The sequence below is a fragment of the Chelonoidis abingdonii genome, chromosome 5 (genome assembly GCF_003597395.2).
Source record: "Chelonoidis abingdonii isolate Lonesome George chromosome 5, CheloAbing_2.0, whole genome shotgun sequence".
NCBI lineage: Eukaryota > Metazoa > Chordata > Testudines > Testudinidae > Chelonoidis > Chelonoidis abingdonii.
Genome location: NC_133773.1, coordinates 100246023 through 100271694, shown reverse-complemented (window position 1 = coordinate 100271694; position 25672 = coordinate 100246023). Strand labels below are relative to the sequence as shown.

The 25672-nt window shown below is 40.0% G+C and overlaps 1 protein-coding gene across 10 annotated transcripts in view; it reads right to left on the bottom strand.

Annotated features, from left to right (window-relative positions):
- The window catches only part of RBM47 (RNA binding motif protein 47), a 113896-nt gene that overhangs the window by 6370 nt on the left and 81854 nt on the right, over positions 1-25672 (bottom strand). For 7 of the 10 annotated variants that reach the window (XM_032781913.2, XM_075066505.1, XM_032781920.2 and 4 more), the window contains 2 exons: positions 5262-6421; positions 3173-3379 (listed from right to left, as the gene is read on the bottom strand). In XM_032781913.2, coding sequence (XP_032637804.1) covers positions 3173-3379; positions 5262-6421 — 1367 coding nt within the window. Of the gene's footprint in view, positions 1-3172; positions 3380-5261; positions 6422-23814; positions 23885-24408; positions 24469-25672 lie in introns of those variants that run through there. The other 3 variants (XM_032781921.1, XM_032781918.1, XM_032781915.2) reach the window with 3 other exon arrangements.

Sequence of the window (25672 nt, the reverse complement as noted above, 5' to 3'; positions counted from 1 at the left end):
TTGAAGGCTACATCAAATTTACAGAAATCTGTTCAGATTACAGTTGTCCTCATCTAGTGGCCTAAGGAGATGATAAATTTGAGCATGCAGTGCTCCATCTTGATCTTAGTTACTGCCTCTGAGATCAAGGTGGGAGTATTGCATTCTGGGACCTGAAGCTTCCATAGGCAGAATTGCTGTATGAAAAGAAGAGTATGATTTATATTGTGTAACTCTGTGGGTAGCAGCTGGCCTATAGGCTTCACTTTGGCCAACTCTGCACTATAGTTACTTACTGTAGTGTATTTTTCTGGCTTAATTTAGCTGCACATATTTCATCACATCTTTCTGCTTGACTCTGGGATCAGCTTATTTATTTAATTAAAAAAACCTCTTACGCCTTTCTTCTCATGTCGAAAAGCAGGTAACTTGCAATAAATAGAAGAACAAGGGGAAAGAGCTGCGAACAGTGAGGGTTTATACATACAAGGGCTGTGAGTCTGTATACATTTCTGAATGGAGTTTGGCTGCATTGCTTAGGAAGCAAATTTGTCCTGCTGAAAATCTCCAGCAATGTGTGTTCCTCAAAATGTACAGTCAGCAATTAATCTTTCAACAATAAATTTATAGATAACTGAATGACTACAGATGGCTGGAGGAGGTGATGTTTGGATTGGAATCTGAATTAGTGTTAGGCCATGGATCAGATCTGAAGCCAAATCGTGGAATATCAGGGTTGGAAGGGACCTCAGGAGATCATCTAGTCCAACTGCCTGCTCAAAGCAGGACCAATCCCCAAATGGCCCCCTCAAGGATTGAACTCACAATCCCGGGTTTAGCAGGCCAATGCTCAAACCACTGAGCTATCCCTCTCCCCAATCAAGGTTTGCTTTCAATGGTGTTGGGGGGGAGGCATAGCTCAGTGGTTTGAGCACTGACCCGCTAAACTCACAGTTGTGAGTTCAATCCTTGAGAAGGCCATTTAGGGATCTGGGACAAAAATCTGTCTGAGGATTGGTCCTGCTTTGAGCAATGGGTTGGACTAGATGATCTCCTGAGATCTCTTCCAACCCTGGTATTCTATGAATAAATCTTACAAAAGTTTATTCCAAACTGGCAGAAATCATGTGAGATCAGCAGTTCTATTTTCCACCATTTTGATTTAAAAAAACCCAACAAAACAAAACAAAACAAAACAAAAAAAAAACCCACTTCACAAGAACACCTCTTTTTATTAGAGTTTGAGCACACATTGACAGGGATCAGAACTTAGCCCTTCCCATTCAGGTACTGGAACCAGTACCACGGGCAGGTTTGGCTCTAGGGATTTGAAGCCAAACCTTCCTAAAATCTGGAAATATGTGAACTCAAGAGTCTGCTTTTGGCCTGTCTTTGGAGTTCTAATAAATTAGACAGATACTGTAAATAAATATTTACTAGGCAAGAATATAGTGTGTATATCAAAAATCATTTTTCAAATAATCTTTAGAAATACCTGAAACTCCTAAGATATATTCACAATTATGAAGGGAGGGTATCAGGGGCTCCACCAGCTTTTTTGGCACCCTAGGCGGCAGAAGGTCCCACCCCTGAAATGCCACCCCTGACAGAGGCAGCGGAATGTCCCATCCCCAAAATGCCACCCCTGACAGAGGCGGCGGAAGGTCCCTCCCCTAAAATGCCGCCCCTGACAGAGGCTTCGGAAGGTCTGGCCACTGCAGTCACCGCCCCCCCAAATGTTAGCGCCCTAGGCGACTGCCTAGGTTGCCTAATGGGTTGCGCCAGCCCTGGTGAGAATGCTTGCTCTGATAACTGACATTTTGCCCAGAGAGTCTGAGGATATAGGTTAAATTATCTCAAATCTTTCTTTGAAAACAGACCTAGTCTTTGAAATCATCTACTTTTGTCATGCAAATACCAAGCTGAATGCCTCTTTTCTCAAACTACATCATCAAACTGTCAGGATGGCATCTTCCTTTAGGAGTGTTCATCTTTTTTTATTTTATTGAAGATAAGTGCATATCTTAAAAGTGATTTCCACTTATTTGTAATTGATTGTTAGAGTATTTCATGTTACAACTACAATCAAGTGCATTTTTACTGTAACATCAGTGGTGTTTTATTATTAGTATGTCTGTTACAATTATGATTACACTAGCGAAAGGACACGATTACTTCTTTCAGTGGCTCACTCTAATCACTTGAATGTAGATTCTACCTCATAATATTTAGTCCAAACAGAAGACTATTCAAATAGAGTCTTGCGGACTTCCACAACTTCATTCTAGCCACTACCATTTTCTCCTATAAACATCAAGGGCTAGATTCTCAGCTGCTCCCAACTTCCACAGGCTGCTGTTAAGTGGGTGGTAGAAAGGAACTAGTTGCTGTTCCCTGTGGCTGGTTCTCCATTTGCCCAGTGTAACTTAGAACAGCCTACAGGCTGTCCTAAAGTTTGTCAGCTAGTAATAGCACCTAAGGGGCTATCTGCTGGAGCAGTGTGTGATCTGGCCATCCCATTCCTGCTCTATCCTAATCCTAAACTGGAGGCTCCAGAAAGGTGGCATAGAAACCAGTGATGCCAACTCTGTGCCAGCTGGGGACTCTCCCATGCCAAGGAAATCCTCACATAGGGAGATCTGCCTGTTTCTCAACCCCTTTGTCTTCTAGATGTGTGTAGTCAGGGGGCCAAATTCACCCCTGATGTAATCACTAACATCAAAGGAGATAAACAGGGACGAATGTGACCCCTAGTCTTTGTTCTCTAGCAAACAGAGCACCAGCCTCTGAAACCAGCAGCTGTGTTGCTATATGTTGGACCTGGAGAGGACACCAAGGTGTGGGACTATCTTGTTCCTTTGGCCTGTGGAGCCTACACATGTGAGCATAGCTAGTAACCATCAGTGAGTGGTGATGGAAAATGCATTTGCTGCCTCCCATTTGTAGAGAAGATGGTGATTGTCAGATTTGAATAGAACAATTGGACAAACTCAGCAGGAAGAATACAGACCTACTGGTCCCAGTCATAAAAATATCCTAAGTATCACTACAGCTGGTTGGGTGGGGTGTTAATTTACCCAAACCAATCTGAATCTAAAAAGTTCAAGCTCACTTCAAAGAACGGGCTGAATTTCAAGCCTCTTCTCCCCACCCACCTCCCAACAGGTTTGCCCAACCTAGTAATTATACTAACCTGCACCAGGTTTAATGGCAACTGGATTGACAGCAGACAACTCCAAATTGGGTACAAGCTCATATCCTTTTTCTTGCTGTTTTCCTTTCCCTTCGTGGTATCTGCTATATATGCCACGGCCTGCAGAATATCCCCCCAGATAAGAGCCTCTGGGGCCAGGGGCTCTGTTGCCAGCTGCACCTCGCCCTCTGCCTCTTATGCTGCCTGCTTATAATAACAACATAACAAAATGAGGATGAATAACACAGTAATAGCAATGGGGAAATGTTTAACACCCCCATGTATAGGTATTTGGATAGTAATAAGCTTGCTGAAGTTAGATTAGCTGAATTTGAATGACTCTGTTCTTGAAAACAAAGGGAATCTTGCTCAAATCAGGAATGCACGATTAGACAATGCATTTTCTGTTGTTCCTAGTACTATTCCTTGCATGACTAGATTTTAGTGGTTTAGTTCAGACTTTGGTATTCTCTGGAATTTGTTTATATATATATCAGCAATTTTGCACATATTACTATGGTGCTTTTGGTCCTGGGATGTAGTGGTAGTTTTATGACAGGTTGTCTGGGTATTCAGACCTGAGGTGATGGAATTTTCCTAAAAGCAGGGGGAGAGGGCATGCGGCCTCACCCATGGCCCCACCCCTGCCCTTCCTCTTCCTCCCAAAGCCCTGCCCCCTGGCCAAGCCGGAAGCCAGAGCTAGGCCGGGGAACCCAAGCCCCTCCAGCTGCTCAGGGTGGAGGGCTCTAGAGCAGCCCTCAGCCCATGTCCCCGTCTCCTGGGCCTCCCTCTGAGGAAAGATGGAGGATCCGCAGCTCCCCACAGCTGCACACATGGCTCTTACCCTGACTTGGTTTCTGGTCTGGCCTGGGGCAGGGCCTCAGAGGCTGATGAGCCGCAGCCAAACCACGGTAAGAGCCACCTGGACAGCTGTGGGGAGCTGCGGACCCTGGGCAAGGCACCTGAGGGGCGGGGACACGTGCTGGGGGCTGCTTTCAGGGCCCTCCACCCTGGGCAGGTGGAGGGTCTGCAGCTCCCTACAGCTGCCACGGTCTTGGAGGAGGCGGGGGAGGGGAGAAGAGGAGAGGCAGAGGGCTGGGTTTGTGGCAAAAAGTGGGAGGGCAATGGCCCCTTTCCCACCCCCTGTTCTGGTGCCTCTGATTTAGGTATGCAATTAACTGATTTCTAGTGCAGAAATAGTTACAGATATAAATCCGGAGATTGAGTTGAGGCTGGAACTTTTGACCAGTTAGGATTTACAAATATTTTTGTATTCATGTAGGTAGTAAAATAATAAAATCATGCTTATTGTTAAACTGAACTTAGCTGGGAAATACATTTTCAGAATTTCAGTAAATTCTATTCTCTGTAATGATAGTACAAAACCACTTGCAATTACAAATGTCAGTTATAATTGTTGGAATTTAAGCCTGAATGATTAATTTTTTTGGTTAATTTTTAATATATAGAATTCAATAACAATTAAATTCCAATAATTAGAGAAATACTTCTAACTTATAGCACCTTTCATCAACAGATCTCAAAGCTTTTCATAAAGGAGGGTACAGTATGATCAGTTTTTTTACAGATGCAGTAACTGAGGCATAGATAGTTTATGGCTAAGGTTTTCAAAGGCATCTGTAATTTTTTGATGCTTATTTTGAGATGTCTAGGATCTGATTTTTCAGAGCACCCAGCGCTGTAGCTGAAGTCAAAAGGAGGTGGAGATCTACAACACTTTGGATAATTAGACTCAAGAAGTCTGGTACTCAAACTATAGGAAACTTCTGTTACTTGCCCAGGGTAATAGAAGTCAGATCTCCTGACTCCCAATCCTGTGTTCTGTCCACTAGTACACTCCTACCTTACACCTGTCTTAGAAAGGGATTGTCAAAAGAAAAATATCTTCAATATACTAGCATTAATAAAGACAGAGTATAATTATGATGAACCGTGCTGCAAAAGTAAGTTCAGAAAAATGTAAAACATGTCAGCTGTTACCTATTTAAGTCAGATTCATGCCCCCCCCTTGAAAGCAGAGCTGGCAATAATGCCCCTAATTATATCATGTTCAACTGTGCTTACTAACCTTTCACAAAGTAATCTCGGTTGGGACCAATCAGAGCATTGTATGGATATCCATAATATGCTAGTGTGTATGGATCGCAAGAGTAAACATAGTTGGGTTGCTGAGTTACTTCTGTTGTTGTTGTTGCTCCTCCTTTAGCTGCTTTCTGATAACGAGTGTACTGCTCTTTGTCTACTGGTTTGGCCAAGGTAACTTCCAGGCATGAGCCTTCAAGTTCAGTGCCATTGAGGTTGTTCATGGCGTGAACTGCATCTTCCCTACTTGTAAAGTGCACAAAGGCATAATCGCGTATTTTTTTAACCCGTTCTACACAGCCAGGGTTAAACTGGCCAAAGATCTTTTTAATTGTATCCTCTGTGGTTTCAATCATTAAATTCCTCACATAAAGGATTTTAACAGTCTCCATTACATCTTCATCAACATCTATCTCTGGTTCTGCCCAATCAACAGCAATTTGGTGGCCCCATAGTTGAATTCTCCCAGGCATCAGCTTTCTCCTCGCCATTGCGGCTGCTCGATGGCTTTCATACTCCACAAAGGCGAAGCCTCTATTTTTCATCTTGTCTGCTGCACTCGCATACACAATGACGTCTAGCACCCCCTCTGTCACCTTGGAGATCTCTTCTAGTATTTCCTCTCTCTTCTTCATCTTGGGTATACCTCCAATGAACAGCCTGCAGTTATCCACACTGCAGCAAACACCTAGAAGCCTACCAGGACGGATTTCGTAGTTGTTAAGTTCTCTGACGGCACGTTTGGCTTCATGCTTGTGTGTGTACATAACAAAAGCATAGCCTCGATTTTTCCCATCAAAGTCCATCATCAGGCGCATTTCATAGATACGTCCTACGGACTCAAACACAGGCACTAGCTCGTCTTCATACACATCGCGGGGAATTTTACCAACAAAGACTTCACAGCCACGAGGAGGGTGCAACCCCTCCCAGCCAGGTGGTGGCCCACCATACTTGCGCTGCCCGTTCTCTTGAATCATGGTATATCCAGTACGCTCCATGAGTGCCAACAGAGCAGCCTCATTAGGTGCACCAGCGACACCTTCAGGAACTTTTGTTGTAGACACGTTGGAGGAGTCGTTACTCATCCTAGCAGTGGAATCCTCAGCTGTCATTATGTCAAAATCATTCAAAGTGGGATGAAACCTTAAAGAGAGGAGAAAGGAGGACATTAATTAGGTGGTGTTAACATGACAGAAATCTGACTTTTTTCTGCAGTTTATGTGCAAGTTTATTTTTCAAGAACGGGATGACTATTAAATAAAAAACTTAAAAACTAAATAGCAAAATATACTGTCCTGCATGCAGTGGATACTGGCCCAGGAAACTCCGTGAGATGTGTTTCCTTCAAATCTTCCCCTTGTATGAGAGAATCTACAAGGGGCTATGGAGGAAGGTGGTGGTCCAACTTCCCATGAACGATGTAGCTCTTGTTCTTGCACCCTAAGTCTGTTCCACTCTGAGGTGAGTATAGGCATGTAACCTGGGTAAATGCTGCTATACTAATGCAGCTGTGCCGCTATAAGATCGCTCATGTAGCCGCTCTATGCTGGCGAGAGAGAGCTTTCCCGTCAACATAATTAAATCACCCACAATGAGCGGCAGTAGCTATGTCAGCGGGAGAAGCTGGTGTAATTTATATCACTCAGAACGGTTTTTTTTCACATCCCTAAGCAACGTAAGTTTTACTGACATAAGTGGTAGAGTAGACATGGCACTCGATGCAGATAGCTTCTGCCACAGGGGGGGAAGGATACCTCGGAGAACAGTGGCCACCTGGATCCTCAAAACCCAATGGAGCCTGATCTTCTGGTAAAAAGAGGCTACTGCTGGATCAGAAAACGAGACTGATCCTACAGAACTAGCACTGCCCATTTCCATGGTTCCCAGATGGAATCCTCGCTATCAGTGGACCCTATACTCATGGTCAATTCGGTACTAAGTAATTTTACAGCAAAATATGGGCAAGGGTTATTAAGCACTGGGAACAGTACTTGTAAACGAAGAACTTCCAGGTTTCTATGGACTTGCAGAATAAAACTTGAAATGGAAGTAAAACCATTTTAACATGGTTTATGTAAAGAATGATTTTGGTCCCCTTGCAGTAATATGGTAAATTTAGACGAGCTTCCTAGTTGCCAGTGGAGTTAACTGTTTTTGTTATGGTGTCTAATACATTTGTCTTCTTTAGTAAATTAATTAATTACTTTACAGAAGCTGAAAAGACTAATTCAGGAATTACAGAAAAAATCTCCAATTACAAACCAGCATTAATTGCCCACTTCACCTTGTATGGTCCCTTAGAGTATGCGTTAACTACTTATGCTAAACAATCTGTTCCACCTTGTGTTTAGCTGTGGCACCTTTCCCAGACCTGAGGAAGAGTTCTGTGTACCTCAAAATCTTATCTCTTTCACCACCAGAAGTTGCTCTAATAAAAGATATTTCCTCACCCAGCTAGTGTCTCTACACAATCAGCCCAGTAAAGCTGCTGGAAAAGGAAAAGCAGTTTATGAAATTTTGTTCTGTATCCAAGTAGAACACCAGTGAGGGAGGTATTGTCTGCCTACTTCTTGAGATAGTCTTGCCTCAAAAAGAGGATAGAAATGCTAACTGCTACTACAACTGAGTGCTAATGGTGATTTTCCTCTAGCTCAATTAAAAGAATAGTTGCTTTTGGATTTTGAAGATCATTGTTTCAAAGACATTAAAGACAGAAGGGATCATTAGATTATTTAGTGTAACCTCCTGTATATCACAGACCATTACATTTCACCGAGCAGTCCCTGTATGGAGCTAAATAACTTATGTTTGAATAAAGCATAACTTCCAGAAAGGCATCCAGTCTTGATCAGAAGACATCAAGAGATGGAGAATCCATCACTTCCCTTGGTAGTTTGTTTCATTAGTTAATCACCCCTTGCTGTTAAAAATTGTTCTTTATTTCTAATTTGAATTCGTCTGACTTTGGCTTCCAGCCGTTGATTCTTATTATCCCTTGGTCTGTTAGATTATAGAGTTCTTTAGTACTTGGTATTTTCTCCCCATGAAGGTACTTATACACACAACTCTCACTCTTCTTTTTGATAAGTTTAACAGACTGAGCTCTTTAAGTTCATCACAATAAGGAATTTTTTCCAGCCCTTGAATAATTCTTGTGACTCTTCTCAGCACCCTATTCAGTTTTTCAATGTCCTTTTATAACTGTGGACACCAGAAATGCATACAGTATTCTAGTATCTGTCTCACCAATGCCATCTACAAAGGAAAAAACACCTCACAGCTCCCCTGTTTATAAATCCAACCATCCCATTAGCTTTTCTTGCCATAGCACTTCACAGAGAGCTCATATGAGCTGTTTGTCCACTATGGCCCTTAAATTTTTCAGTCACTACATTCTAGGATATTGTCCCCCATTATGTAGGTATGGCTTGCATCCTTTGCTCTTGGATGTATCACCTTGTATCTGGCTGCATTAAAACACATTTTGTTTGAATGGGGCCAGTTTATGAAGTGATCCAAATCGCTCTGTATGACTGCTCTGTCCTCATCATTATTTATCTTTCCGCCAAACTTTGTCATCTGTCAGTTTATATTCCAGGTCATTGATGAAAATACTAAGTAGTGTTAGGCCTAGTACTGATCCCTGCAGAACATCACTAAAAACACCCCTATTCAGTGATGATTGTTTGACAAGATCTATTTTCCGTAAAATCGGTTGAAGTCCGAGCATGGACAGATTGGTCCTAGTTAGTAGATTTTAGCCAGTCTGACGTAGTTCTGCTGAGACAATATGTACGCCAGGTATTTATGCTCGTCTACACAGAAAGCACGTAAAGATCTAATTTTATAGGACAGGAGTTCTGAAAAGAAGCTATAAGAGTTGCTACCATTGAAAGCTAGTGGAGAATCTCTTGCATGTAGGACAAATGTTGCACTCCACAGGTACATACTGCCCAAGAGGCAGTGGAACTAATGAGGGTCTGATGTGCTGAGGGAGGGTGTGAAGTAGAAGCCTGGGTCGCAGGTGCCACAGAGCAACTCCTTGGGGTCTGTGTATCATGGGGGGATGAAAGGAAGAGTTCTGTCTCTGAACAGGTCTGATGCAAGTGGAAAGGATGTAACTCACGAACAATAACAGTTTCATCTATAAAGGGGAATCTTCAGTAGCTTTCAACAGTAGTAACATATAAATAATCTTTGAGCAACTCCAGTCGCTAGAGCCAGAGACCATTATGGGCTCTATACCTGATATCACTTTTAAAAACAAGTTTCAAAACCTGCCTGTGTGACCATTTATATCTTCTGTCCTTGTTTGAAGCAGAAATATTCTGTATCTAAACATCAGCACTCCTTACAGAAGTGGAAGATAGAGAGCACATGTTAGACGGTTAGAGAGAGGAACATTTGTAGGTATTTCCTTTCTTTTAATGAGATCTCATTAAGAAATTTTGAATTTTTTTTCCCCCTGAAGAATTCTAAAAATCAACTCCGTCGTTTCAGTTATTTCAAGTCTTTGGCAGGGAATTTTCCCTAAGTTTGCAATAAGGCCTCAAGATATGTGTACAACTTCAGAGTCACAGTGAGAAAGCTATACTTACTATATCTGTTCCTGGAATCAGTTATCCACTGCTAGTAATACATCAAGTTTAGTCAGAGTACCTCAAGACACTATGAGAAGTAACGTCTTAGAACAACACTTCTTACAAAGAAAATAAGACTCATGGCACCGAATGTAAACTTTAGACTGTGGTACTTAACCCACTTGACGTATGGATGTGGGGAGTGTAAAATATCAACATGTGCACATAGTGGTTCAAATTAGAGTGGGTTGAAACATTTCTGATGGAATATTTTCCTGTTGGAAAATGCTGTGTCATCAAAACTGATGCATTCTTTGGGAGTGTGTCAATTTTGATGAAATTTCATTTAGAAAAATTTTAACAAAAATTTCAATAAGGCTGGTGCATTCCATTTTGATAATATAGGAAGGGAACATTTTGATATTTTTGTTTCAAAACAATCATTTCAAAATATATATTATAAAAACAATTAAAATCAAAATGAAAATAAAACTTCTCAATGTTAACAAAACACAATGTTTTGATCTGATTTGCTGATGGCATAGCTGCTTCTACACTGGAGTTTTGTTGGCATAGCTATGTTGGTCAAGAGTATGTACTCCTGATTGACATAGCAATGCCAGTAAAAGTTTTAAATGTATACCAAGCCTCAGTGTTCTGACTTTTTCTGTCTCTGTTCCCTTTTTCATGTCTCTTTTCTCTATCCTGGGTATTTTTTCAGATTCTCTTCCTGTCTGTTCCATTCCACTTCTTTTATCAACCTATCTACCCCTTTGTTTCCCCACGTTCTCCCACTGTTTCCCTCCAAGGTCTTTCCCCACTCTGCTTTTTCCATTTCCTTGTGTTTTTTCTCATCCATAGCTAGCCACCGGTACTGTAGAACATGGCTCCTTGTGGGTGCCCAGTTGTTACCGCAGTAGCACAGAGTGCAGAGACCAGAACTGTTTAGAAACTTCACTTTGGCCCACATAATCTATTTTACTCACTTAGTTAAACACACATTTTAGCTTCGCCCGCTGCATGACACAACAGAAATCTTCACAAAGTTCAGGTAAAATGTCTCTTGGCCAGAAAAACACACAGTGCATGTTTTCAGGGCATTCTCATTTTTACTGTTACTTTTATTGTCACTTTTCATACATTAGATTGATTTTTCAAAGATGAGTGGGCAAGACTTTATAGCAACCAATCTCATGCACAATATTAATTTTAAAATGTTTTTCTGAAATGTACAGAACCATATCTACATTTTATTATTGTATAATAAACTGTCAATTGAAACGTAAATCTGTTACCATGAAAACTGTATCTCTGCAGCGTGAGAGCTAATACTGTACACATTTAGTAGGCTGGATTGAGTCAGATGACTTCCTTACTTCCATTAGGAATGACTAATATGGGGAAAACCAGAAAATATATATTTACACTTTGAAGCACATGGTCTTATGATACATAAGAGCTCAATTCCTCATCTAGTATATCCAAAGAGGAGGTTGCACCAGCTTCACAATGACACAGGATCATATGAAGAAAAGACCATTCCTAATCTAAACTGTTGTGAAAATGAGACTGTAGGCGTTAACAAGTGTTATGTGACTGACTAATTATCTGGGAATGGATTAACATTGTGGTTGCTATAGTTACTGTCATAGTGCATGTGCAATCTCTGAAATAGGAATTTAAAAAAACGATACAAAGCATTGATTAAAAAATGGAATATATTTAAGGAATAATATCCATCCATCTTCCTACCTACTTATGTAGTATATAAGCACCTTACAAATATGAACGAATGACTTGCTCCTCACAGCATTCCTGTGTGGTAGGGAAGTATTTATTCCATTGAGGAAGATGACGAACTGACACATGGAAATTTTGTGTAACTTGCCCAAGGGCACACAAGAAGTCTGTATCAGAGTCAGGAGCTGAAGCCAGATCTCAAGAGTCTTACTGCAGTGCCTTAACCTCAAGGCTATCTTTGAAAATAATTTGTTTAATATCTGCACACATACGGTATTTATGATATACAGTGTGACTCTATTTTCCTTTCATGCCTCCCCTCCCATCCTCTTTCCAATTAAAAGTTTAACAATTTATGTTCCAAAAACCAAACTCAATTTGGGCTACCTTTAAGGGCTGCTGGTTGAGCTCCTCGGGGGTATGCAGGAATCTCAGTTTAAATCCCCTATCCTGGCCTCTTACTGCCCAGGTGAGCAGGAACCAGGGGTTCAGGAGAGATAGAACACTTGGCCCTTGGGATATATGATAGTTTTCCTTTGCTCATCAGCAACCCCTCTGGTTGATTATCTATCTAATCTGCATAGACACTTGTACCTCAGCCATTACTGTGGATTCTGAATGTCTAAAGATTAAGGCTATGTCTACACTGCGCATCTTACAACAGCACTGTTGTAAGGTGTGCGGTGTAGCTGCTCTTAGTTGCCAGGAGAGCTGTCTCCCAGCAACAAAATAAAACCACTCCCAATGAGCAGTAGTAACTTCATTGACAGGAGAGCATCTCCCCCTGGCGAAGTCCTGTCCACACCAGCACTTTTAGCTATTAAAACTTTTGTTGTTCGGGAGGGGTTGTTTTTTTTCACACCCCTGAGGGACAAAAGTTTTAACAACGAAAGTGCTAGAGTAGACAAAGCCTAAGAAATATCCTGAGACCAATGTGACTACAGCAAGACTCCAGACAACAATTAAAGAGTAAGAAATGTTGTAGGGCTCTGAAAGAATTCTCATGTGATCCTCTTTTGGATGAAAGCCTGTAGGGCTGCCAAACCTTCAGAGTTCTTCAGGAGTCTCCAGGAACTGAAGATTAATTTTTATTTAAAGATTGTCATATGATGAGACCTCCATCGATATGTGCAAGCAGAGTGGGTTGGCTGACTCAAGGGTAGGATGGATATAAATCTGGGAAAAGTGGGTCCTCAGTGATGTGAAGGAGTGGAGGGGAAAGAAAATGATTGTGCCTAGAAGACAGGAAAACTTTTGAGATATCTTGGAGAATGTGTGCATGTGAATCAACACACTGATAATTATCTTTTCTGACACCATTTTGCTGGTACTAGGGAAACACAACAAAATGGCTTCAAATGTTCAGTTGGTCTACGTGATGAATCCTCACAAATGAGTATGTCAGCTTTCTGCCTTCTATATTGCCACCCACCAGCCCATGAGTCTGAGTTAAGTCCTTTTTCTGTGTCAGAATAAATATGCCTAGATTTTAATTATCCATTCTAATGCTTTTCAGCAGCTTCTTTTAAAAAAATTGAGGTAAAAATTATTAGTTTAGCAAATAGATTTAAACCTGAAAAACTCAATGCTACAGACATTTTCCTGCAACTTAGGCTTTGTCACTTACACCCTCTGACCCTAAAAAATTTTATATGACTTCAATCCACAAAAGCCAGCATGCTAAGCAGGAAGCCACATAGGTTAGCCAATGGGAGATGCCAACAAGAGGAGCTGTGTCCTAAACCCTACCCCTCTCATGGAGGTAGATGCCTTCCTGCAGCCCTGATGTAGGCACCTATCTCTGCTTGTGGGCCACAACCAGGAACCCTCTCCTGCATTCAGGTGGCTTAGCTGCCTAAATTGAACTAGGCGTGTGTTTCATTCCACATAAACTGACTGGGAAAACAAACTGACTGGAGGAGGAGCCCACCTTACAGGGCTGGCTCTAGGCACAAGCCCGCAAGCAGCTGCTTGGGGCGACCAATGGCGAGGGGTGGCACGTCCGGGTCTTTGGCGGCAATTTGGGGGCAGGTCTCTCACTCCCTCTCGGAGTGAAGGACCAGCCGCCGAAGACTGAAGCGGTGCGGTAGAGCTGCAGATCGTGATCGTGGCTTTTTTTTTTCTTTTTCTTTTTGCTGCTTGGGGCAGCAAAAACCCTGGAGCTGGCCCTGCCACCTTATAACTTTCAGCCACATGGTTAGAACACTCAGATGGGCTTAAAGAGTCATTGGGACACATATACAGAATGAGAAAGATTCTCTACCTTGGTGGCTAGAGTACCAGTCTGGCAGGTGAGAGACCTTGGGTCCAGTTCCCCTGCTCCAACCACGCTTTAATTAGTTACCCAAAATGCAAACAGCTTCAGCAAGAGAACTTGAGGGATCCCCACATCAGACTATTCCCACACTAGTTAGGGCACTTTCCTAAGATATGTGGGAGGCTCCTGTTCAAATCTGCTCTTCCCCTCAGGCAGAGAGGGGTGTTGAACCTGGGTCCCTCCTATCCCAGGCAAGTGCGCTAACCCCTGGGCTAAAAGCTACAATATAGGCATCATCAGCTGTCTCCTCCTCTGAGCAGATTTTCAATGGGACCTGATCTGGTAGGCATGCTCAGAGGCTGCTTACCAGCACCATGGGTGAGTTATGCAAAGGAATGCCTATCTTCCCCCGGGGTGGATTAATATGGGGCTTAGGTGGGAGATCGGCATCCCGACACCTAGAGTGTGGCAGCAGTGTGCATGCCCAGAGACAGAAACAAAGCAGCCCAGGGAGCTTTTTACTGCAAATATGTAGGTGCCGAGTGCATTTCAGTACCAGCAACCAAGGAGGAGTTTTGTGGGTTACAGTGGCTCCTAAAATTGAGACTTACCATCCACAATGGTACTAAGTGCCTTGTGGGATTACACAACCATTTACATTACTGCTGAAATTAACCCTTCAACTATAGTACAACAGAATGTGGAAACATAATGTGGATGTTTAAGAGATGCTGTTGAACTGCAAATGTACATTCTACCTGGCTCACATGTTTTATTAAGGAATCTTATTTATGTATGCATTCAACCCTGTACCTGTGTTCTGAGATTTGATCTACAGTAGAGTTAGTTGGCATCATGTAAGTGTGTATCAAGGTCAGCAAATAGCACCAGAAGTGAAGTGAAGTGATTGGAAAATACCTGAAAACAAATAACTGCAAAACATGTTTGGGAAATTGAGTGAAAGAAGACACAGTGCTTCAGGAAACATCCACAGACTTCAGTGATCAAACAGAATGGTGACAGGTGCCTTACAGAAACTAAGATAGACGGAGAGCCTGGTGAGCCACACAAGTGCCCATTGACCATAGATACTGACTCGATTTGTCAGTCAATCAGCAAGCTTAGCTAGTCAACAAATGGGTCAGCTCACCAGGGAAGTCCCCCATATAGCCCAGCTCTGTGGCCAAGAATTCCAAAACAAGCTGGCAGGAAGAAGCTCATGCAGATTGTACAGGAGCACTTTAAAAAGAAGCAGAGAGGTAGAATGGGCTCCTATATAAGCTCAGCACTAAGACAGATGGGCTTCACCTGAAGAGGACTGTGCCAGCAACTCCAGTAGACACTGATCCACCCAGGATCAGCACTTTAAGGCAGAGGTGCTAGGTGACAAGAAGTTGACTATAGTGTCTTCTTGTTCTTGCAGGGGAGTAAGAGGACAAAGTTATCTTTATGCACTGGGAAGATGGATGAGAGAACTTCTTGGGAAATATGTACTGGTAGGAAACTATTTGGAGAAAAGATTCTGTACTAGGGAAGAGAATGTGACGGGATGGTCTTGGCCAGCACAGGAGGATTCTGTATTAGAGAAGAGGAGCATTCACTGTAGGTTTGGGTTTGCAGCATTGCATCTTGGATTATAAACCAGCCAGTCTGCACTTTATGTCCCCCTTCTGAAGTGGGGTAGGTTCCATGGCCGTGGAGCCCAGGAGTCTGCAAAGCTTCTATTAAACATCAGCAGCACAGGATAATTTAATTTGGGATCAAACCTATATAGTGCAACTCTGGTTGATTTTTGAAGCCTGCTAAAATAGGAAATTTAAAAATAAAATTACCTGATTATCTGATGAGGTTCTCTAAAATATCACCACCAGTGAGTTATTTTAAGCTCTAGGACAAATCCTATTAGTCTGGTTTTCAGAAGGGCATTTATGATTACTGAGTGACTTTAATATAAAAGTCTAAAATACATTTCCTATGATAGACTGCATAAAAAGATCATGCCACATTCATTAGTGAAAACATGTCAGTCAGATTTGCTGCCAGAAAATTCTCACTATACAACCTTGCTAGCTGATTTCATCAGGTGTTATAGTAAAGTCATGCAATAAACAAAGTATCCACAGAGGGCATCTTAATAAAAGGTCCTGCGTAATACTGACACAGTAAAATATTAGTTTCAGTTTTAGGTGTGACCCTTTTATTTAGTTAAAATTCCTTGTATACAGTAGCCCTGCCTCTGAAGTTCACTTGCAGCTACAAAGCACCATTACAGTTGTAGAAAAAGTCAAACAGTATTTCAAAACATCCTTGTTGTTTTTAAAAAAGCACTAAAGTTAAATTATTTGCAATGCCTGATTTAAAATAATAATTAAAATGTTATAAATTAAATCAGTATCCAGTTTTAGAAACACCAGCGTTAGTGTGAGTTTTTTCAGTGCAATGGCAATACTTTTGAATATTGAAAACAATATACCTGTTTGAAGATCCCTTCTGAGGAAATAAAAATGAAGTTAAAAACTTTAATCAAAAATAGTGTATTGGCTCTAGAATTGTGTTTCAAATGTAACATTTAAAATTGTCTTTGATTTGCATATAGAAATTGTATCTGTTATAATTTATGTTCCCCTTCTTGGCAAGATTGTCACGTGACCTACTTTGACAGACACTTAGGTATAGTACAGGCATTCACTTTAGATTTGATTTAATAAATATTTTTCTTTCATCTGCTAAGCTGTACATGGCTGCAGAAGACTGAGACTTCTGACTCCAAACTTAGTTGTAGCTCTGGTTATATTTAGGTACAACCATAACAGGGAGCCTAGTTACAACATGGTGGTCTGAACCATGCTGTAGCCCAATCTTGTAAACACTTACTACATGGTACAGTACTTTCTACTGCAAGAGAATACAGGATCAGGCCTTGTGTCTGTAACCAGATTAGGGAACAACCTGTTGTAAACAGGCTACCTGATTCAGTTGGGCTGGTAGTGTAGACAGTGTATTCATCACAGGTGGGTTAGTAGGAGCCTGTTGGCAGAGGAGTCAGCTGAGAATCAGCAAGGCCACACAGATAAGATTACTTCTTATAGGTCATGATGCCAAATTTTTATTTTAAGGGCCATATCCAGTTCTCACCGAAGTCAAAGAAAGATTCCCGCTCACTTTGAGAGGAGCTGAATCAAAGTCTCTATCCATACTTGCAGCCACACAGTGAAATGCCAGACCCTAAAAGTTACTTCAGCTGTGTTACTGCAAAAAGGGAGTAACTGGTTTCAGCCGGTCTCTTTCGCCAATCCCCTTTTTAAAAAAAAAAAACAACCACACAAAATCTGAAGTGAATATAAAGCATGTGCTTTGCTGAATTAGGGCCATAGAGCTCTGTCCTGTTAAAATTAATGGAAAGAATCCCATTGACTTTGATGGGTGTTGGATCTGAAAGGAAATATATACAGCTTTTTTTTATGACAATGTTTAGGGTGTATACATGTATACAGCTTTTTTTTATGACAATGTTTAGGGTGTATACATGTATACAGCTGTGTATGATGGCGGCTCTCCACCCTTGAGTCTAATTTAGACAGATACACTGCAAAGCAGTAAAGCGTGGGAGCCCAGCGCAGGAGAGAAGGTCAGCTTGGGAGACTAGCAAAGGGAATTCATTTTGAGAGGATTTGGAGGAGAGGGCGAACGCTTGGCAGATGGGAAAGAGGAAGCTGTTCCAAATAGACATGAAAAAAGTCACAAAGCTGAGAGAGGGAGAAGGAAAGAGAGAGAGAGGACTTCACGGAACAATATGTTTAGGACAAAACGGGCTGACACACCAATAGGGTAGAGCTATGCAGAACCTCGAATGTGAGGATAGAGTTACACAGAGGGAGCCAATTAAGGGATATTAATGGCTGACAAGATCAGAGTAAAATCAAAGGAAGATGATTTCAGCTGCATCTTTTTAGATAGGCTGAAGGAGTGAGAAGTGTAGAGAGCAAGATGTCACAGTAGCCCAGGCCAACATCAATCACTAAAGCAGTGGAATTAAGTCCTGCCTAGTATCTCTCAGTCTTCTTGGTTAACATCAGGAAAGGTCATATAGATATATATAGGCCATGTTTTAGTTTTTTATATTTATTATTTGCTTTGTCTGTTGAAACTTTTTGTTTTAGGAAAGGGGAAAACATATAACCCCACCAAAGACAATATTTTTTTTCTTAGTTTTTACAGCGTATCTTCATGTTACCATTTCAGAGACTCGTACAATAAGCTTCCATGCCAAAGAAATTCATTTTAAATGTCATTTGTTTATATATATTTCAACTTCTTTTCAATATTTGCTTGACATATACATATCTACCTTTATGATGTGCTATAATACTTAAACACGTGTAGCTATCTAGGGTAGGAAAGCCCAGAGAAGAAAGAATCAATCTCTCTCTCTCTCTCTCTCTCTCATCCTCTTATGTTCTCCTTCAGCCATATACGTTTTTACAGGGCCATAGGGATTCCCTAAACTATAAAATTCAAATTATGGGTTCTGGAATTCCTTTTCTACTAATTACAGGTCCATAAACATAAGATATGTTAACCAAAATTCCATTAACCTCAACTGAAGTTTTGCCATTGATTTCAATGGAAGCAGTATCAGACCTTATATTTGTGACTTTAAACTTATTCTGAGCAATTAGTAATGTTAATATTACAAATGGAAAGTTACCATTTTGGGCTAGAATATTTATAAAAATCAAAATGTAAAGAGAAGCAGGCCACCTAGATTTCCTGCCACTACTAATTATCACAATATTCTCACTTTGCTAACGTTAATGTTGTATTCCACTCTTTTTTACATATATGGTGTTGTCTGTTAAGGCTATAGAAACATTAACAACTGTGAACAAAAAAAGTGCTGTCCTGCTACATCTATAGACTGTTTATCTAAATGTAACATTATAAAATAAGCAAACTGTATGCAGAGAGTCTATGTAAAGATGTATTCGATCCATTATCATATTAACGGGGTACTTTCAACAAGGAGTCACTTATTCATTCAGGGCCTGATCCAATGCTCACAGATGTCAACTAGAGTCTTTCCATTCATTTCAGTGGGCTTTGGATCAGCCCTATAAGCCCAAAACTGTCTTCTCTACTCACCTAAAACTCCCACAGACTTTAGTATGTTTATTGAAAAGAAGTTGTGTGACAGTATAGGTGCTTATGTGTATTTAGGAGTTTGTCCTGAGTGAGTCTTGAGAAAGGACTTCAGGCCTGGGCCCACAAGGTCAGATTTTTCACTATGCCCTGACATTCATGGACAAAGAATATCCCCAAATGCATAGCCACTTTTACATGTGGGAGTTAACATTACAGACACAAAGCACTTTTTATAGAAATTACAGTATGTATTGCTTACTACATATGTTATGTGAGGTGATTGTTGCTAACAACATAAGGACTGTGGCGAAGCTCCACAGGATTATTAAGAGAAGAACAAGTCATTGGGTCCTGTAAGCACACTAGAAGAAATTCACTCAGTGTTTTCAGTTTCATTTTTGGAACTATGCGGTTGGTAACAAGGTTTTTTGCTGCTTGTTTTTTAACACTGAGAAAAGCAAAGAAATTTAAATTAGGAGTGAGATTTTCAAAAGTGCTTCGTGTTAGCCTAACTCTACTCCCACTGAAGTCAATGGTAAAATTCCCAATGGCTTCAGTGGAAGCACTTTTAGGCCAGTGATGAGTGTTCTTGAAAATCCCAACCTAAATGCCTTCCCTATGTCCTTTAGTTTTGTCCCCTTTCTTATCCCCAAACTTGCTACCCAAAATGTTATACCACAGTAAAAACTCTTTAGTGTCAACAATTCATTGACTATATGAACAACAACAAAATTCTTCCAAATGTCTTCTTGTACTTCTTGATCCTTTATAGTAATAAGCTGCCTAGGGCTTCATTGTCCAGATTAGAAATTCAGTGCTATGTGTAGACTGGGTAAAGGAATAGTGGAGTTTCTGGCCATGACTTTGGACTTAAAATGAATGCAATTTTGTTCTGTGAAGTGCCTGTTCAAATGGAATCACAGGGTTCCATATTTAGGGATTTCAATATCAAATGTGTTCAGTTTATGAAGTAAAATATTTTTTTTTCTAATTGACACCCCTGCAAACTCAACCCATGATCTGAAGGTTAAGCTGAGTTCTTTCCACCTCAGTCATCATCACCATAACCAACGATATAAAGTTTCTGCAGGCCAAATTATGCCCTTAGTTATACCTCTGAAATCCATCTAATACTATACAAGCCTAATACAAATCAATTCAATAAAAATGTTAGGGTAACTAACATGCTTCCCATACAAAAATCAAGTCACCTTGTACTGTGCAAACTTCCTTGTAGTTCACTTGTCTACATCATGTTAGGTCATATGCTGTTTAGAACCTGATCTTGTAAAATACTACCTGATATATTGCTTACTAATGGGTGACAGTGATCAACACGCTCAGTAGCAAAAATTTGCAGGATTGGGGCCCCTAGATTGCCAGCTGCTCTGAGTTAGTGTCACAGGTGAAATCCTGGTCCCATTGAAGTGAATGGAAAAACTCCCAGTGACTTCAATGAGGCCTGGATTTCACCCCATCTTTATTTTGTACACACACCTATAACAATAATAGTAATAATGCTAACACTACGATAAAACCCCCAAATTCTTGTAGTTGGACCTATTTTATATGCATGAATAGTCTTACCAATGTCATTAGTAATGAAAATGAAACAAGTGCAGTGTAATAATTCAATATCGTGCAAATATTTGTGATGATAGATGTCTAGGTTTTAATGAGAAATGTTTTTACAGAGTATGTTTGCCATGAAAATTACAAAACCAGAGTTCTAACACAGATAAGAGTGCTTTCTTTACAAATACTCTGCTAAAGAAAAACATTTCTTTCTAGGAAAAGAGGGAGTGTTTTACTTTGGACTATGTACCTGTAGGATCTTGATAACAAATGACAGCAAATAGCAAGGTTTTTCATTTGCAATTTAAAGGATTAGTCTATTTTTGTGTCTTTTTAAAAAATCAGTATATAGACAATAGGGAAAAGAAAGCTTAGGATGGAAAGAACCAAAAGTTCATCCAGTCCACTCCTTGCCTTTTCTCATGTATAAACAGACTGACCAAAATTCTGCTCTGGAAAATGGCTGTGTAACTTCTACTGAGATCAGGGGGTGCAGTGTGTGGATGTAACTCTGAGTAGAATTTAGGTCACTGTTAATATTTTCTAATGACCATCCTATAATGTTACACACCACAGTGTGATCAAAGCAGTGTTGAGAGTGTCTGAAAGAAATCTATATACTATAATTTCATTTTTTCAGTGTTTGTGATCTGACTTTTCAGCTAGTTGCGAGAGAGGTCCCTGAATTAAATGACATCTACTGACTTTTAATACAAAACCTATTTGCTTAATTAATTTTGAACAGATAAAAGCATGGATTAATTGTTTTAAATTCACTCGAATCTTCAGCAGCATGTTTCTTGTCTGATTTGAGTTTTGATCTTTCTCAGAGTTTCATATTACCACGTGAACACTGTAACAATCATGGGGCTAATCCTGCAACTTTGATGGTAATGGCATTGCAATGGTGGAAGCGAAAGGTGAATATAGTCCAGCATATTTCCCCCAGGTCAAATGAATGAACATTCAGCACAAAATATCCTCTGTTATGAGGATGGGAACATTTATTGTTAAAATATATTAAACTCAAAGTATTTGGTTTAGTCAGTGACTAAACCAGTGTGCACTGACATTTGACCTCTTTTATAATATGCACCTTGCATCAGGGAAACCTAAGGCATCAGCTAGTTACTCATTAAACTCAGGTACCAATGACTGACTTGTACATATCATGCTTTTAATTGCCTGGTACTGCCTGTGTGCAGAAGAGGGGAAAAAAAGCAATCATCGTAGCTGTGAAATTCTGTCATATCGGCAGAACTGAGCTGCAAAGTACAGCAATTTGTGCCTGACCCCTGATCTGTGAAGTTTGTACAAACCTTTGAACTTCTGATTGAAATTGAGAAACTCAGTTTACTAGTGGTAGGATGAGATTGCCAGTTATTGTTACCTCTGTCCAGGGTTAATATTATAAATTAGAAAAATGTTTAACCAGGGCAGGAACTGTCTAAGGAGCCACGGACACAATTTTTGATCAATTCAAGACAATTTAGGTCAGTAGAATTTGGTAAAAAACATGTATGATTTTGGAAGTAATGTTTCTTGGGCTTAAGAAAAAATGGAATGAGAGGCAGATGTCGTTTGAAATTCACCTTTCATTGACCCTTATTTTTGTTATGAATAGCTGAAGGAGGGTAAAAAAATGATTCAAAGCAATTCACGTAACAAGATTGCTTCTAGATTCCAATATAGAACTGAAAACGACCATGTTAGAAGATTAGCCAAACTACTCCACCTTTTGCTAATGTTCTACATTTTTATCCAATACTTTATCTAATCGCTGTTATAAAGTGCAAAACCATATAAGAAATCCATAGAAAAATTATTTAAATCAACTGCATTATAACAGTCACTCTGCTTTCTATAGACATTCTGAAGGGCTTGTCTTGAGAAGCAAAAAGAATATATTTTTCAACTGTGTTAGCTCAATCCAGCTAGTTTAACATGACTGAAAGGCTCTGTTAAAGCTTTAAACACTAGGTGGGACCTTGGCTACATCACAGCTAGCTAGCATACAGTCATTATCCTGTGTCTTAACAAGTGCAGAGGGCTTTTAAAAAATGCACCCTTTTTGCTGATCAAGACAAGGCCTAACTCAGCATGAAGCACTACAGAGGACCATAGCTTTGCTGGGGTCTCCCTCTCTCCCCCACCTACATTTCTTGTGCACCCTGTTGACTTCACAGGGAGATTTGAGTGTGCAAAGAGTGAAGGACTAGGTCCCAAGTTTGCATTTCAGAACACATCTTCTATCATGTTTAACTTAAAGTAACACTCCATTATATAGAAAGTAACAGGTCTGTCCTCTTCTCACTTAAATTAATAGGAGTTTTGCCTTGATTTAAATGGGAGCAGGACTGGACTTTAGTAATAAAGTCAATTCTCCTTTCTTTAAATGTACTTGATCAAACTGATATTTTTCCCATACTTTAGTTCAACACACACACACTCCCGTCGCCCCTGCTTCTCTGTTAATATTAACCCCAAAGTACAAACAACATGTGAAGATAACTTGTTCACCTTACAAAAAGGATTTTTGTGAACATCATTCTTCCTAGACCTTGTACAACATGCAGGCATTAAACGCCCACATTTCATAAACAGAATATGAATGACAGTGTTAGACTTCCATTCTCTTAACATAATTATACCAAACACTTTCCGTATACAGAGGGACTACTGTAGATTCATTATATTAATAATGATATATAATTCTGTTTACCCATGTTTCCTAGCCACCATCAGTCTAGAAACCTAAAGACATCTGACTAAAGCTACTAGTGCACTTTTAGAGCTAGATTCTGATTTCAACTCCTTGAATAAGCTAGGAATGCCGTACTACGGAACGTGAGTAAGGATAGCAGAACCAGGCCCATAAAAATAAAATGCAAACAGGTGGTAAATGAATGCCTCTCACTTGATTAATTTAAAATAATGGCAAGTAAGTAACTCCTTGAAACCTGATTCTATTTTTTTACACAAACAATATTTAATTAAGCATAAATATATTTAAATTGTTTACGCATATTAATCTTTTAGTTTTAACAGTTCCAAATGTGTTTTGTTATCTGACACACAATCCTTTTTTGCATTCATTTGTTCAGGTTGTAGCTCAAGATTAGAAGTAATTCCTTCTTCCTCACACAATTTTTCAATACTCTTTGCATTGCATACTTTTATTTTCAATTACTTTGCAAACACAAAACAAACCAAAAAGCCTATATTAAAAATGTTTCCCTTACCTCTTCAATCCTGAAATCTAAGTGCGACAGCTTAATAGTATTAGCACCTTTTGCTTGAGCAACCTTTCTCCTAATCACAAGAATTGTGTAACTCTGTTATACAGCACATGCATCTCTTTATTGGTCAATGAGCTTTGGCCATTTAAATTCCTTGGAAGTCATTTGCTAAGGGCACCTGAAATGAGTCTGAGTGGGTGGGACAGAAAGGAAAGTGATGTTAAAACAGCCAGATCTAGAAAGAAAGCTCCAAACAGCAATTTGAAAATTAATAGAAACCCATCTGTAACTAATGGATTTTTTGGAGGGCTCATCTGAACCTTAAGAGAAGAATAGAAGAGAGACGCTCTGACATTTTCACAGGGAGGAGGAATTTAAACAGAAAGATTTCATTCAAACTTTGAAACTTGCAAAAAGGGAGTGAATCATGTACAAACAACTTCCTAGCACAAGGCGTTGTGCAAATAGCTTGTGTTAATCAAAACAGATAAGATAAGGAAAGCACAAATTTTAGTTGACAATGCGATGTTTTCAGTAAAGTCTTTTTCTTTATGCCTGTTTAGCAACATTATTTTAGGCTACTTTTAGTTAGCTTACCTTTGGTTGTACTAAAAAGCAACTGTAGTTTAAACACTGAAAGGTACTTTTACTGATCTCGGAGGCCCCAAGAATGAAAGAATAATAACAGCTGAATACCTGGTGTGTACTATCAGCTTGCAAACACGGAACTCAGAATGTGTTTGCTTAGAAAGGGGGTAAAAAAAACAACCAAAAACTGAAACCTAGTATAGAAGGAAAAGCAAAGGGGTGGTAAAACATGATTCATGACAGTAAAAATGGTTTGTACATAACAACGGAACACTAGGCCCCAGAAGCACTTAGGCAAAGTAAACAACACACCTTTTTAAGCAGTTAAGAGAAGAAACTAAACTGAAACACTCTTTGGATGGCAGGTTTCAGAGTAGTAGCCGTGTTAGTCTGTATCAGCAAAAAGAACGAGAAGACTTGTGGCACCTCTATGTATATATATCTTCCTACTGTATTTTCCACTGCATGTATCCGATGAAGTGGGTTTTAGCCCACAAAAGCTTATGCCCAAATAAATTTGTTAGTCTCTAAGGTGCCACAAGTACTCCTCACTCTTTGGATGTTGGATTTGTCAGTATAACCAACCAGTGGGAAAAGAGGGAGAAGGGTGTGATCCAGAATATGATTAATTGTCTGGGGTTGGAGCTCACCTATACAAAGTTAAAAACAAAAACTGTAGTGCATGAACTAAACAAACTGTAGGTTACAATCCTTCCTAAAGCTATAGCCAGAGTTTTGGGCTGCCACTTTAGCTTAAAAACTATTTTCAGAATGCTGATTTGAAACATATTCAGGAATACTGTTACAATGGGCAAAGTGAGTTGTTTCCATAGCGGTTTGAAGGGAGTATTAATTGACAGATTTCTCAAGTGTCTCAATAGTAGATTCCCTGAGGATAATGTTTTATCTAGAAGTTAGGACTTGATCTGAATCCCCACTTCCCCCTTTTTGTTAAATCTCATGCAATGAAATATATTGGCAGTGTGTATATTCTATTTTAAATGGACATGGCTATTGTGCATCCACACATTTAATTATTTTTGGTTGTAGCAAACTAAAAAATAAAATCTGCCCGGCCAAAGTACATGCACCTTTCATTAGTTATAGCAATGGGTTTGCAATCGGGTTGTATTTTAACTGGCACATCCATTCCTTTTCCTCAGAGATTAAAGTTCAAACCAGCAAGTGTAACACCCAGTATGGGTTTGGTTTGGTCAGAATGTTGGATGTGGGACAGCCTGGGCTTTATGCATATAGACCAGTCGTCCCCTAC